General features: G+C 48.7%; 1 protein-coding gene across 4 annotated transcripts; it reads right to left on the reverse strand.

Annotated features, from left to right (window-relative positions):
- Positions 1-4289: 4289 nt before the first annotated feature.
- TRADD (TNFRSF1A associated via death domain) lies at positions 4290-13735 on the reverse strand. 4 transcript variants are annotated; one of them, XM_082232382.1, is made up of 5 exons: positions 13618-13735; positions 10992-11141; positions 9445-9725; positions 7811-8078; positions 4290-6566 (listed from the first exon to the last, which is right to left on the reverse strand). In XM_082232382.1, exons 2-5 carry the CDS (start codon positions 11131-11133, stop codon positions 6259-6261), a joined length of 999 nt encoding a protein of 332 aa, XP_082088508.1. In that variant the 5' UTR covers positions 11134-11141; positions 13618-13735; the 3' UTR covers positions 4290-6258. The 4 variants fall into 4 exon arrangements, with proteins under 4 accessions (XP_082088508.1, XP_082088510.1, XP_082088507.1 ...); XM_082232384.1 differs by having other exon boundaries at positions 10992-11137; positions 13618-13700; XM_082232381.1 differs by lacking the exon at positions 13618-13735 and adding an exon at positions 13283-13443.
- Between the last annotated feature and the right edge of the window lie 24 nt (positions 13736-13759).

Raw genomic sequence — 13759 nt, forward strand, 5'->3', positions numbered from 1 at the left:
GGGGGCGGGAGGTGGAGAAGAGTTGGCTGCACATGCGAAGGGCCCATGTCTGTGTGTGTTCACACAACGACAGATTGCCTCATGAAATCTGGTCAGACTGAGCGCCATCATGTTACACTCCAATAAAGTTAGCTCCTTGTAAAAGAGGAAATGACTAGCGTTGCAAAGTGTCGTTCCAACAAGTTCATTCTTCTATAGCCATTGGGATTTGGGGGACATTGGTTAGTTTACTGACCTCACACTGAGGACAAAATGTGATGTAGTTTGCATGGACTTCCAAAATGATACATGAACTGGATTTTGAATCCTTCAAAATTCACATTTCTCAGAGTTTGGCAGTGCACTTTTCCAGCCAAGTAATGCATCCAAAAAATGGATATGCAAGGATGAAGTGTGCCTAGATTGGTGGAAATAACATACAAAGATGCATTATATTAAGCAAAATTGCATACCGAAATCAGTATACAGTGGTACCTCGGGTTACATATGCTTCAGGTTACATACGCTTAAGGTTACAGACTCCACTAACCCAGAAATAGTACCTTGGGTAAAGAACTTTGCTTCAGGATGAGAACAGAAATCATGCTCTGGCGGTGTGGCAGCAGCAGGAGGCCCCATTAGCTAAAGTGGTGCTTCAGGTTAAGAACAGTTTCAGGTTAAGAACGGACCTCCGGAACGGATTAAGTACTTAATCCGAGGTACCACTGTATTAGGAGAAATTTTCATGAGGACTTAAAAATAAATAAATCACAAACTGATATAGAAATGTGGGAAGCAGGTCTGAAAAACAAGAAACCGAAATAGAAAAGATTTTCCCATCCCAGAGTCTGCTTTTTCCTCCTCCTTTTTTTCAGTGGTCTGTAGTTCATCACAGCAGGCAAACTCACAGGCTGCTTCCAGCCCATGTACTTGCTTAAGGTACCCCGCCAGCCCACCAAAATCTGGGCACGTCTTCCTTGCCCAGGAGCATCTTCTTGCTCTGGCATGCTGATGTTGCAAGGAGGAACTCAGGAAACGGGAAGAACTGCTTAAAGTGTCTGTTCCACCAACCATTTTATGTTGAAACCAGGTAGCAAGAAAGTGAAGGAAACTGCAATGGGCAGATTGGCCCTTCCTAGTACTAGGGCACGTCAAAGCACGTAGTCTTATGGATGACTAGGGTGGGTGCCAAATAATGGTGTATTTCCACCACCTACGAAAAACTTCCCTTTTTGCCCAGGCGTTATCTGACTATCATTGCCAGTTTTAAACTGCCTTCTGTACTGCCTTATATTTTGCTACAATTGTCTTAATCTAGATCAGTGTTTCCCAACCACTGTTCCGTGGCACATTAGTGTGCCGCGAGATGTTGCCTGGTGTGCCGCGGGAAAAATTAAAAAATTTGAAAGATTTTTTTTAAGTCAAATTTTTGATTGGGGCGCCGTCACTAGATGACCCCTGGGGTTCCCTCCCTCCCTCCCGCTCTGCGCCTCCCTCCTCCTCCTTCGGGGAGGCCCTTCCTGGCTCTCGGCCAAGGCTTGGCGGCTGCCACTCACTCACTCGCTCGCCCACCCGTCCCTCCATCCCTGCACCCGGCCTCTCCCCCTCCGTCCCCGGCGCGGGGGCTGCCGGGATCCTTAGTCCCCTCGCCCTTGGGCTCCGCGCCCGCGCGGGGTGCACGAACTACGTTTCCCAGCGTGGCCTGGCGGGCCGGGCGTTTTGTTTGAAGCGCTCTTCTCCCGGCCATGGAATGAGCGCAGCGGTGGCGGCCGGGCGGGCAGGGGCTCTTCCGCGCAGACCCCGCGCAGCCTGCCTGCGCCCCCGCGGAGATCGGGCGGCAGGATGGAGCCCGGGGATCCCCGCGGAGGCGGAGCGGCGGAGGCTGCCCCCCAGGTAGGGCTGCGTCGGGGGGAGGTTATTTTTGCAATGCTGCATCCGCACCGGAGGGGACGCATCGGACCGCGGTGAGACCCCTTGGCGGGCGTGCAAGGCAATGCATGCGTGCAGGCGTTGCATGGAGTGCAGTGCAATGCAATGGCAACGTGGCGCCCTGCATGCATGCATGCAACTTCCACCGGCGCTCCGGACTTGGCAGGTGAGGGGGGTCCCCAGTGGGCAGCAGAGAGAGCCGGGAGGGCGAAGGGGAGGCGGGGGGGAGCAGCGCTGCTCCCCGAGCCGAGCCCGGGGGGAAACTTCGGCGTCGTTGCGTCGGGTGTTGGAAGCGGAGGCTGGCGGGGGCCCCTCACCTGCAAAACCTGGTCGCCTCTCATATATTTCGTGCATTGCATTCATCGCCCGCTTTCTCCTCCAAGGAGCTCCCGGGGGCGCGCGTGGTTCTCCCCGTGTTATCCTCGCAACAACAGCCCTGCGAAGTGGGTCAGGCGAGTGGCCCAAGGGAGCACCCAGGGATTGTCCTGGCCAGGTGGGGTGATTTGAACCCTGCTCTCTGCCCGGTCTTCGTCCTCATTTAGCCCCCACATGTGCATGACTGTGCATGACTGAGGTTTTCCCCCCTCGTCTTGGCTATGGTGTGAGTCTGTGCTGTTAATTAATGGGGTTCTACCTTCGGAGAAGGGACGCGGGTGGCGCTGTGGGCTAAAGCCTCAGCGCCTAGGGCTTGCCGATCGAAAGGTCGGCGGTTCGAATCCCCGCGGCGGGGTGCGCTCCCGCTGCTCGGTCCCAGCGCCTGCCAACCTAGCAGTTCGAAAGCACCCCCGGGGGCAAGTAGATAAATAGGTACCGCTTACCAGCGGGAAGGTAAACGGCGTTCCGTGTGCGGCTCTGGCTCGCCAGAGCAGCGTTGTCACGCTGGCCACGTGACCCGGAAGTGTCTCCGGACAGCGCTGGCCCCCGGCCAATAGATGTGAGATGGGCGCACAAACCCCAGAGTCTGGCAAGACTGGCCCGTTCGGGCAGGGGTACCTTTACCTTTACCTTCGGAGAAGATGAGCCAGCCCTCAAGGAGGTGATTATGTAATTTGCTAGCAATTCATGTCCCTCCCGGCGTGACGCTGCGCGCTGACGTCACGGGGCTGTAATGGTGGTGTGCCTCGAGATTTTTTTTCATGAAACAAGTGTGCCTTTGCCCAAAAAAGGTTGGGAAACACTGATCTAGATGAGGTTGGCGAGCAATGTGAGCAAGGCCAGCAGTCCCTAGGGGTCTTTCTCTCTCTCTCTCTCTCTCTCTCTCTCTACACACACACACACACACACACACACACACACACACACACACCATGTCAGTAAATCCTTTTGCTCATCTTGGACCAAAGTCGTCTTCCCACGGCCAGCTTGAGTCTGCTCCAAACTTTCAAGCGCTGCTAAAACTATTTAAAAACATGAAACTCTCTTTTGGATTCCAACAAATTCCCGAGAGGTATCTCCACGGGTGCATTCCCTTTTAAACATTGAGCAGCATGTTTATTTGATTGTTGCCTGATCTTGCATGCGTTTAAAAATGAAAGCCACACCAAGGTGGGGAGAGACACAATTCGAAGATTGTCAAGACACAAATTGAGGAAAGTGCTGCTATATAAAAGCAGGATTCTCAAAAGATACAAATCATGGCATTAAAAATCAGTGTCTATCAGAAGAGAGTATTGTGTAGAAAACCTACTGTGCAGAAAACAAGGCAATACAAAAGTGGTAAAAATACACTTTGCAAAAATATCAGCCTGTACCAATTGTGTTCTAATTTATCAATATTTTCCCCTGAATTAGGATTACTCTTCCACATGGTGAAGCAATTTTGCTGAAGCTAAAGATCATTGGCTGGATGAGGGAGACGCATACACTGGGGGAAATCCCATGTCGGCTGCCTTGCAAACTTCCATTATGGAAAAGCTCTAACGCTGCTCCCACTGCTTGGGGGAAATCACTTTTCGTTGAGCAATTTTATTGGTTTTTTAATTGTACCATTTCCCATCATGCACTAGATTTTTGGTTGTACCCAAAGTGCAGACTATCTTCCAGAGAAATTAATGCAGCAGAATTGAGTGGTTCAGGACACAGTCAGTTAATACATTCGTAAACACATGTGTTCCCTTCATAAAATTTGTAACTGGGCAAGGCAGGAGGGACCCTTGTACTGACAGACCCTCAGACAGTTTTGGAAACACATTACCACAGTACCTATGGTCTAAAGGTATTGTCTCTTTAATGAAGCTAAGCTGACTCTACAGAATGATGCTCTCCCTTTAGTTAATTGCCTTTACGCCCAAATGATACACACCACTTGTCTTTGTTGAGTTTATGTTTTGCGTATGTATTTGTAAAAAACTGAAGACGCCAGTGAATAATGATAAAGGTGATAGGTTTTTAAAATGACGTTTATACCCATAGAGAAGGGCCAGTAGCAGGGGGAAAGGTCCCTGGCATTGCCATGGATGGCTGAGAAAGGCTTCTGTCTGAAACTCTGGAGAACTTCTGCCAACTGATGGAGACAATCCTGATCTAAATTGACCAAGGTTCTGACTCAGTACAAGACATCTTCCCGTGTTCTGATTCACAGATTCAGGGCACTAATCATTCCTTCATTTGTATGCTATACCAGATTGTGCTGAAAGCAGAATGGAATGTCAAATGACCAGAACCAGACATTCTTAGCACCAGCAAGGTTGCTTTGTGCATCCTCTGATATCTAGCCCTCGTATCTGCTCTTGGAACAGCTCCCTTTGTGTAGCTACAGGTATTTGTGAATCTCATACATTGTCCATCTTTTGACAATGATGCCCACACAAACAATGACACTTTCCCCTGTTCCAGTAAGATAGTAGATGAAAAGTGGACTGCCAGATCTGAGGTTCCCTTGCTCTAAGCAATTATTGGACTGGTTTGCACATAATGCTTTGTTTAAACCGTGCTTTCTTTAACAAACCAAGAGTTAACCACAAGTTATCCCACAGACAGTCACCATGGCTTGTTTTTCAAAAGCTTGGTTTGTTTTCCAGCTGCTCTTGCCTTGTGCATTTGTAGCTTACTAAGTGTCTGTGATGGGGTGTTCAAACATACCATAGTTAAACAAGGGTGCTAGGTTCACACATAACACTAAGCCACAGTTAAAACAAACCAAGGTTCATAAGCCAACAATAAACCATGGCTTCAGACCGTGGTTTGCTGGCAGTGAACAAACCATAGTTAAGCTGGAAGGCAGGATTTATACATAATGCTATGCCATGATTGAATAAACTATTGGTTGCTAAACAGTGGTTTAACATTACGTGTGAAACAGGCATCTATAAATGTGCGGAGGATAGAAGGGAGATAGCTGTCATCATGAACCATGGACAGCTACCAACCCAGCCCTGCCTCATTTTCTGAGGGAAATGGTGCTAAAGCAGACACAGCCATAAGACTGAAAGCAAATGATGAGACAAGAGAAAGCCTGCTGTTCCTTCCTGGAAGAGAATCTGGGATACAATAATGTCACTGAGGTGGAGCCTCTGTGCAAGGAAACGCAGACATGCTCCTCTAAGTAAGCATCACAGCAGCACAGTTACTATGACACTCAAGAATAACTCCATAAAAGGTGTAAAATGCTGGTGCAGTCTGTTCATGGAAATGCCACCTAGCGCTGGTTCACACATGCAGTTTCAACTCTGCTAACTGCAACATCAAGTGGGGCTTGTAGGAATGAATAGGTCATTGCAGATCTAATACCCCCTGCCACCCAAAAAAACCCCTTTCCTAGCCCCTATTTCCAATAAGAGTCAGTTCACACATTCAACTGCACGCTAGATTAAGTTATGCCAATGATTTGCAACCCATTGTGTGAACTGGCTGCATTGGAAAGTACCACTTTTTAAAGTTGACTTTGGACAATATGACTGTCCTAGCCAGATCATTAATCTGAGGATAGCTCACTTTTGTATGTACATTTCCATATAATGTCATTATTTGATGCTACAGTCAGTAAGTCCTGAGAACTACCTTTACTCAGGCACAGCCTAGCCAGTTATTTAGACCGTCCCTGAAAGTCTCACATCTTTTCCGTTTCCTGCTATTACATTGCTGAGATATTCTGAAACCGCTGAGGCCTTTGTCCAGATGCTACTGTAAGATGAAAGATGTTTCCCAAGACCATCCATATTTCAACACTGACTTTCAGCCTCAGTCCTGTGCTGGTTATTCTCGGGGTTCTGCCAGTGGCAAGGGCCACAGCTGGTCTGGCATCAAATGGCTACAGAGCAGTCAAGAGGTGTAGAAAGGCACATGAGTGTGGAGCATCACTGGCCCTGCAGCTTGTAGTCTCAAGGGAGGACTGCCCCCCCCCATGTCCTCTTACAATGTTTTGTCATTCTGGTGGACACTCAGAAGCTCTTCAGCCAAGCTGATGAGGCCATTCTCCTCCAGGGCGGTGACCAGTCTTTCTATGGTGGCTCTCTTGCCTTCTGAGTCAATGAACCTGCGGAGAAGCTGGTACGCTTGCTCATAGAGGCCCTCCCGATCGTACTCTATGGCCAAGTTGTCGATGACAGGATCCCGAAGGGCCCGGCAGTTGACCTGCAGAGACCGGCCCACCTGCTTCCACTTCTTGGACACGAGTTTGGCAAACGTCTGGTGGTCGTCTGGAGAGATTTTTCTGTTGGCTTGGGAAGGGAACAACAAAAAACAAATCTTAACTCATCGGAGACATGTCATTCCGTACAAAACAAAAAATTAGGGTTGCATCCAAATGAATGGACTGTTAGTCTGTTAGTGTTAGTGGACTGTTAGTGTTAGTGGACTGTTAGTGTTAGTCAATAGGTTCATTACTTTTAATGGGACAGCTCTAAATATGGAGAGCTCTGGATCCAACCCTCCCAATATGTGGAAACGGGACACATCTCACTACCTGCTTGCCAGGACCAGCCCTGGACTGCATGAGACTTCTGAGGTAGAGGAGGAGGATGCTGTTGACCCTACTACTGACCAAAAAGCCTCTCAAGACCACTGCCTGGGAGAATATCCCACTCAGAGAGACTGAAAGCTTGGAGGAACACAATATGCCCTGACTTGTTTCCAGTGGTGGCTGATGCTCATTGGGACTGTTGGGACAGAAAGCAGGGAGGTGAATAGTAAGCAGAGCCAGGGCCAATGGCAGGCAGAGCCAACTAATCTGAGCTTTGTCTCAATCCTTCCTCCTGCGGTGTTTACCAAGGGCAAAACTGAGACTCAGGAAGTCAAAGCTGGCAATTGAGGTCACTCTCTAGTACTGGTTGTAAATCCGAGGGCAGGCAGGCAGGTGGAGGCTGGCTGAGAGCAGGATGGTTGGTTGGGAAGTGCCCCATTTGCCTTAACAGAGCAGCCTCAACTGCTGGCCTCATCCCCTCATTCCTGAGCCACCAAAATCACCACCAAGAGCAAGGCTGAATGGAAGCGATAACTGGGTGTGGTGTCCATCCAGCAGCAGAACTCTCCTTAAGCCCTATCCATGAGGAGGACATCTGACTCCTCAGCTGCTGTTCCAGAACAGGATCCCAATGAAAGCTCAGGGAAGGGTGAGGCAGCAACATCAACTCTTGAAGCTGCTCAGATGAAACCTAACCAGTGCTCAAACAACATCTAACTTTGCAAGTGCTCCTTGTGTGATTTCTGGCTGGACAACTCTCCTACTATCTCGACTCTTCTGATCTTTTTCTTCCCCTTCAGAAACTTTACAATACGAAACTATAAACAGTAAACAGTCCTGTTGCAAAATAACACCATGTTTTCAGAGTTTTCCTTGAGATGACATAGACAAATTTGTCCAGCTCTCTCCTTTCAGTGCACACCTGTTTAATTTTTTTTGTCTTGTAACCAGTTCTTATTCAAAGTGATCAAGTTCTCCCAATTCCCTCTTGGAAACACTTACCGAACTGCTGGCCCTGGAAAGTGAAGGTGTCTCCCTTTGGCAGAGACCCTGAGATCTCCACAGAACTGTAAGATGGAGGCGGAGAATTCAAAGATGGAGGCGGAGAATTCAAAGATGGAGGCGAAGAATTCAAAGGTGCAGGTGAAGAATTCAAAGGTGCAGGTGAAGAATTTGAAGAAGGACCCGTGTTGTCAATCTTGTCCAGAAAGGAACAGTTCCTGAGAGATTCCTCCAGCTCTGTGATCTCTTCATCCCTGAGACGGTTAGGCTGAAATGGAGAACCAATGTAGTATAGTGGTTAAAAAATGCTGGGCTAGAACCTGGGAGACCAGGCCTCAAATCCCCACTTGGTGAGGAAGTTCACTGAGTGACCCTGGGCCAGTCACTGCCTCCCAACCCAGTCATAGGGTTGTTGTGAGGATAAAATGGGGAGGGAGAGAGAACCATATACACTGACTTGAGCTCCCTGGAGGAAGGCAAGATAAACATAGTAAATACAATAAGTAACATACCAAAAAACCACAAATCATCTGCCCCATTAATTTTACCTGCAAAATAGCTGCTTCAGTAATATGGCCTATTAAAAAGTCAGCATCCATGATGTCTACTGTGTTAGATCCTACATTCAGGTATGCTGCCAGATATATATATTTGGGCTGCTTACTGGGCTTTGGGAAGGTTGCGGGAGGGCCCTGGGGTGTTCTCGGCACCAGCCTGTAACCTCCCCAAAGATTAGTAAACAAGGAAAACCCAATGAGTGTGTGGGCAGAAAAAAGCAAATCAATGGAGAGCAGGGAACAGCAGGTTTTCCACACTCTTCATTTATTTATTTCACCCCTCCACCTGCATAAGCTTTCACTCGTGTATGTAAAGTGAGTGTGAGTTGTGGGCTAACTCAGTTCCCTGAGAAGGTAAGCTGTCACTTAAATAATAATAATAATTCTACTCCTACTTGTTAAAAAACAGAGTTCAAAGTGGATGAGCAATACCTGCTGAGATCCGTGAAGAATTGCAGGGCTTGTGGGGTGGGAAAAGATGGGGCTTCAATGTCCCACATTGTTCCTTGCCTTTTCTCAGAAAGAACCATAAAGGCATATTGTGTCCAAGAAAAGTGGGCACATTTGCCCAAGCTGCAGAATCCAGCTTTCCTTGACTCAAAGCTCGGACGGTTCGCATGCTGAATTTTCCTCGTAATTCTCTAACTTGGACGCTAAATAGCAGGAGTTGGGAAGCTTTGGCCGGCAGACCAAACTGGGTGCAGCACAAGTCCCAATTGGGTCCACAAGACTGCTTCTCCCAAACTACTCCCGCCTGTCCCACATGGGACGTCATTCGTGATGCCCTGTGTTCAACCTTTTGATGAGCACAGGCCTGGCCACGCCCCTTGCGCTGAGGTTCCCAAGTGCCCAGCTGGCTCTCAGGTTCTTGGGAAAGCTCTGGACAAGAGACTTTGTTTGGTGGGTAAGTCAATCCACCTGTCATGTCTTGGACATCAAAACAATGTCAGGTGATTGACTGTCCTGCACACCTGTCAAAGTTGGCCCACAGGGACAAGTAATAATCCGGCTCACTCAAAGGTTCCAGGGTCCTGCCATATAGCCACCCACGCAGCCCAGCATTTCTCTCGCTCGCACCTTTTCATGGTAGATGCATTCAAGGCACCGCTCCTCCTCCCGGATCATGGCGTCCAGCTTCTCGGCGCCAGTTTTCAGCTCCATCTGGACAGGGACTAAGGTGGACATGGACAAGGAAAGTTTGAGGTGATTCTGGAGGGAGTCTTGGAGGTGTCCCTCACGATAGCTTTGCAGGAATCTCCGGCAGTTCTCTTCCTTGCAGAATTTGAGCTGGATTATCAGGTGAGGGTCGCTGCAATGGACCTTCAGCACGTCTACCCCGTTGAGGCTACCCGTTGAATCTGGGGAAGAGAGCGGGGAGGAAAGTTAGCGGTGGCTGTCGGGTTTTCCACTTACCAAAGACAAGAAGCCACTTTGTGCTGTCAGACCATTGGGTTATCAAGCTCTGTACCTTATACACTGAATGGCAGCAGCTCTGCAGATTTATATTTTTCAGTTGTGTTTTATGCTGTTAAGTCATCTTGGGCTCCCTTTTGGGAGGAAGAGCAGCAGATGTCAAGGCAATAAGCAACTATTTTACTATTAAAAGACAACTGTTTAGGTAAGTGTTTAATGTTTGAGGCTGTTTTTTTTTTTTAATATTCGGTTTTAAGCTGCCCAGAGTGGCTGGGGAAACCCAGCCAGATGGGTGGGGTATAAAATAATAATAATAATAATAATAATAATAATAATAATAATAATAATAATAATTCTATAAATTAAATAAATTTTGTATAATCTTCCAGAAAACAAGCAAACAAACACACAGAGAGAAAAATAGCACATTTGCAAGAAGACCTAAAGTGATGCTGCAAGATACAGTGCAGACAGAAGCCTCTCTATGTTCCACTTATTATTATCTTTATGACTAAAGTAAAGGAGAGGACTTCAACCTTCTGGGCCTGTAAATTCTACAGGCTGGGAAAGAGACTTCCCTGGAGAGTTCCGATGAGTGGAAGTCTCTTAGCAAACAAGGCGTGGAAGACAAATTGCTGTGTTCTAGAACTGCAGGGTAGTATGCAATATTTGGGGAAGGACTCGAGCATTTTGGCGCAGCATCTGCTTTGAATGCAGAAGGTCCCAGGAAGGGCTAGAGAAGACCTGCACCTGAAGCCCTGGAGAACTGCTGCCTGTCTTTGCAGACAATACTAAGCTAGGAGGTCCAATAGTCTGACTCAGTATAAGATGGTTTCCTAGATGGTTTAAACCAGGACTGGAATCTCCCTTTATCTTTAGGGCCAACGTTGTAGCTCAGAAGCAGAGCACCTGCTTGGCATGCAGAACATCCCGAGTTCCATCTCTGGCATCTCCAGGTCTGGGACCCTGGAGAGCTGTTGTCAGTCAGAGTAGTCAGTACTGAGCCCAATGGTCTGACTCACCAGCTTGCAAAGATGTGGACTTGGGAGAAGCTTAAGTTCCAACAGCAGCTCAGGCAGGGGGTTGGACTCGATGGCCCTTGTGGTCTCTTCCAACTCTATGATTCTATGATGCTGAGTGACAACAGGCAAATGATGCTGTTCCCAATGAGTTGCTGTCTTGGGGCACTAATGGCTACACCGAATACATACCCGCTAATGCCAACTTGAGTGCTTTGAACACGCAAGGCTTCTGCTTTGGGTCTCCATACATCACAGGAAGAAGGACATTTTCCGATGTTGACTGCACAAACAGGTAGGCGCTTCCCACCCAAACATCAGAGACGTCTCCCATCTTTCTGTCTTCAAAATGAAATGAAAGAATTCGTTGACTTTTTTTTATTTAACAAGATTTATATAGTACTCAATCCACAAAGATCGCTACATAAAATAATATAAACGATTCATATAAAAATCAAACTTTTAAAACAAATGGATGTGAGATTCATACTAGGGGTCAAATCCTCACTCAGTCATAAAGCTCACTGGGTGACCTAGGGCAGTTACCATCTACAGTATTAGCCTAACCTACCGTATTTTTCATTCCATAGGACGCTCCGTCCCATAGGACGCACCTAGTTTTTTTGGGGGAAATAAAGGAAATCCCCCCCCTTTATTTCCCCCCCAAAAGCAGGTCGGGGAAACCGAACCAGGTTGAGGAACAGCGGGATGGCGGCGCTGCACCTCCCTGCTGTCCCCTGAGCTTGTGGGGCTGGCCCATGTCTGCCCAGCGCGAGGGGTGCTCTGCATCAGGGCGCCCTGCCCGCCGGGCGGCAGGCTGCTATCCGCAGCGTGGGGAGCCCTGCGGGGAACTCCTGCAAGGCTCCCCACGCTGCGGATGTCTGCCGGGCGCAGGGGGCGCTCTGCTTCAGGGCGCCCCTCGCGCTGGGCGGCAGGCTGCTATCCACAGCCTAGACATCCCTGCGGGACCTCCCACAGGGCTGCCTAGGCTGCGGATGTGTTCCTGAAGCCTGGAGAGCAAGAGGGGTCGGTGCGCACCGACCCCTCTTGCTCTCCAAGCTTCAGCAAAAGCCTGCATTCGCCCCATAGGATGCACCCAGATTTCCCCTTCATTTTTGGAGGGGAAAAAGTGCGTCCTGTAGGGCGAAAAATACGGTACCTCACAGGGTTGTTGTAATCAATCAATCAATCAAATAAATAATACGAGAAAACCTTTGGGGAGTCCAGTGCTATCACACAATTATTTTAAGGGTGGCTTCCTGGACTCGTGCCAAAACAGACACCATAGGGGGCTTAACCCATAATTGATCGCATTGTGCTTCTTCGATGCTTCTCTTAAGGTCGTTTTCCCAGGCTCATGTAAATATTGTGTATCCTCCATAACCAAGTCTAATAATGGCTTATATTAAGCAGAAGACAGTACATATTTGGGGACCTATAACAGAAGGATCCAACTGTTGCCAGAGTCCCCATGCCTTCTCCTTTGCATTCTACCTGCAATCAGATCTGCATTATTTGAAATCAGTCTGCCTTATTGGTATTAGCTTTCCCCCAGTATCTTTTTTTTCTGATATCACACTGTCACCTGGAAGAATGCTTCATAATCTATGCAGCCCATTACCCTCCCATTCATGGAACAGGATATACCGTACTTGTCAGGATGTCTAAATTCTGGGTGATCAAGGAATGGGAGAAGAGAGGAATCACTTGGGGCAAGTCTATCACACCGTTCTCTCCATACCTCTCTATATACCTGCTAAATAATACTTCGAAGTGGTGGCATTGATTTTTATTGCCGAAGCAAAACGAACACTTCTCCGTTTCTCTTTTCCAGGTTTTTACCGATCAGGACAAACCTGACCTGCTTTGATGAGTGCATTTATTCCGGATTAAGTAATCCAAAACAGACACACATCCGCCCCCAGTTTTGTAAATCGAAGCTTCTAAAACGGGTAGGTTCCTCGCGAGTCCCTAGAAGTACGGGAATATCCCACCTTTTCCTCTCTTGAACCCTCTCAAAATCCTTTTGTTAGAAAAGCGAGATCCCCATCTGCACAAGGTACGTAGGAATGTCAGGTCCGATCCGTCCCTCGGGCCGCGCAAGAGAGCAAAACATGCCCGAGCCCAGTTCCTGGAACGAAGCCGCTTCCCGGAACGCACGGAACCGAAACTGTCCTCTTTGGCCTTGGCAAATGAAAACGGATGAATTGCGCACCGTCGCTCCACTCCCCACCCGCGCCCTTCTGAACTTGGAGGGAGAGCCTCGCCTCCCCACTTTTTAAAACTGGCCACGTTAAACTTGGAGAAAACTCCTTGGCACCCACTTTCTCCGTAGCGAAATCTCCGCGCTAGGCAGCGGGAGGCACGGAACGATTTGGGCCATCGGGAGGGGGGGCTCCCGATCGCTACCTCGGATCGAGTTGTCAGCAGCCGGAGCCTGCGCTAGCGCCCACCCGCTTCCCAAGGCGGAGAGCGACCATTACCTCTTCCCTTTGCCCGATCCTGGCCGGTCCTCCTCCTCCTCCCCGCGCGCAAACAGAGTGAGCTACAGCGCGCGTCTTCCGCCTTTGCGCATTAGCCGCTCGGAAAGAGCAAAAAGGCACTTTGCACTTTCCTGATCATGTGGCTATTAAAGGAAGATGACCCGATCTCTGAGCAATGACCGCTCCCCCCCCCATATGCCAGTCACTCCCCCCACCCCCATATGCTCTCTCCCACCCACAAGACCACCACCACCGCCCCCCGGACTTTCAAGCTTGCAAAGAATTCACAGGATTGTTTTTGCAGTTCGGGGATCTGGGGAAAGCCTAATTCCAACCTGGTGGAGTTTTTGCTTTTTCCTTTTTGGCAGTTTTCTCCCCGGAGAAGAATGAACTACAGCCTCTCCCCTTCCAAACGTGGTTTGCGAGAGGCAACGGTGACCGGCTGGCGGACCTGCCAGTCCAAATCGAGCACCGCTT

The sequence above is a fragment of the Podarcis vaucheri genome, assembly GCF_965113315.1.
Source record: "Podarcis vaucheri genome assembly, chromosome: 7".
Lineage (NCBI taxonomy): Eukaryota > Metazoa > Chordata > Lepidosauria > Squamata > Lacertidae > Podarcis > Podarcis vaucheri.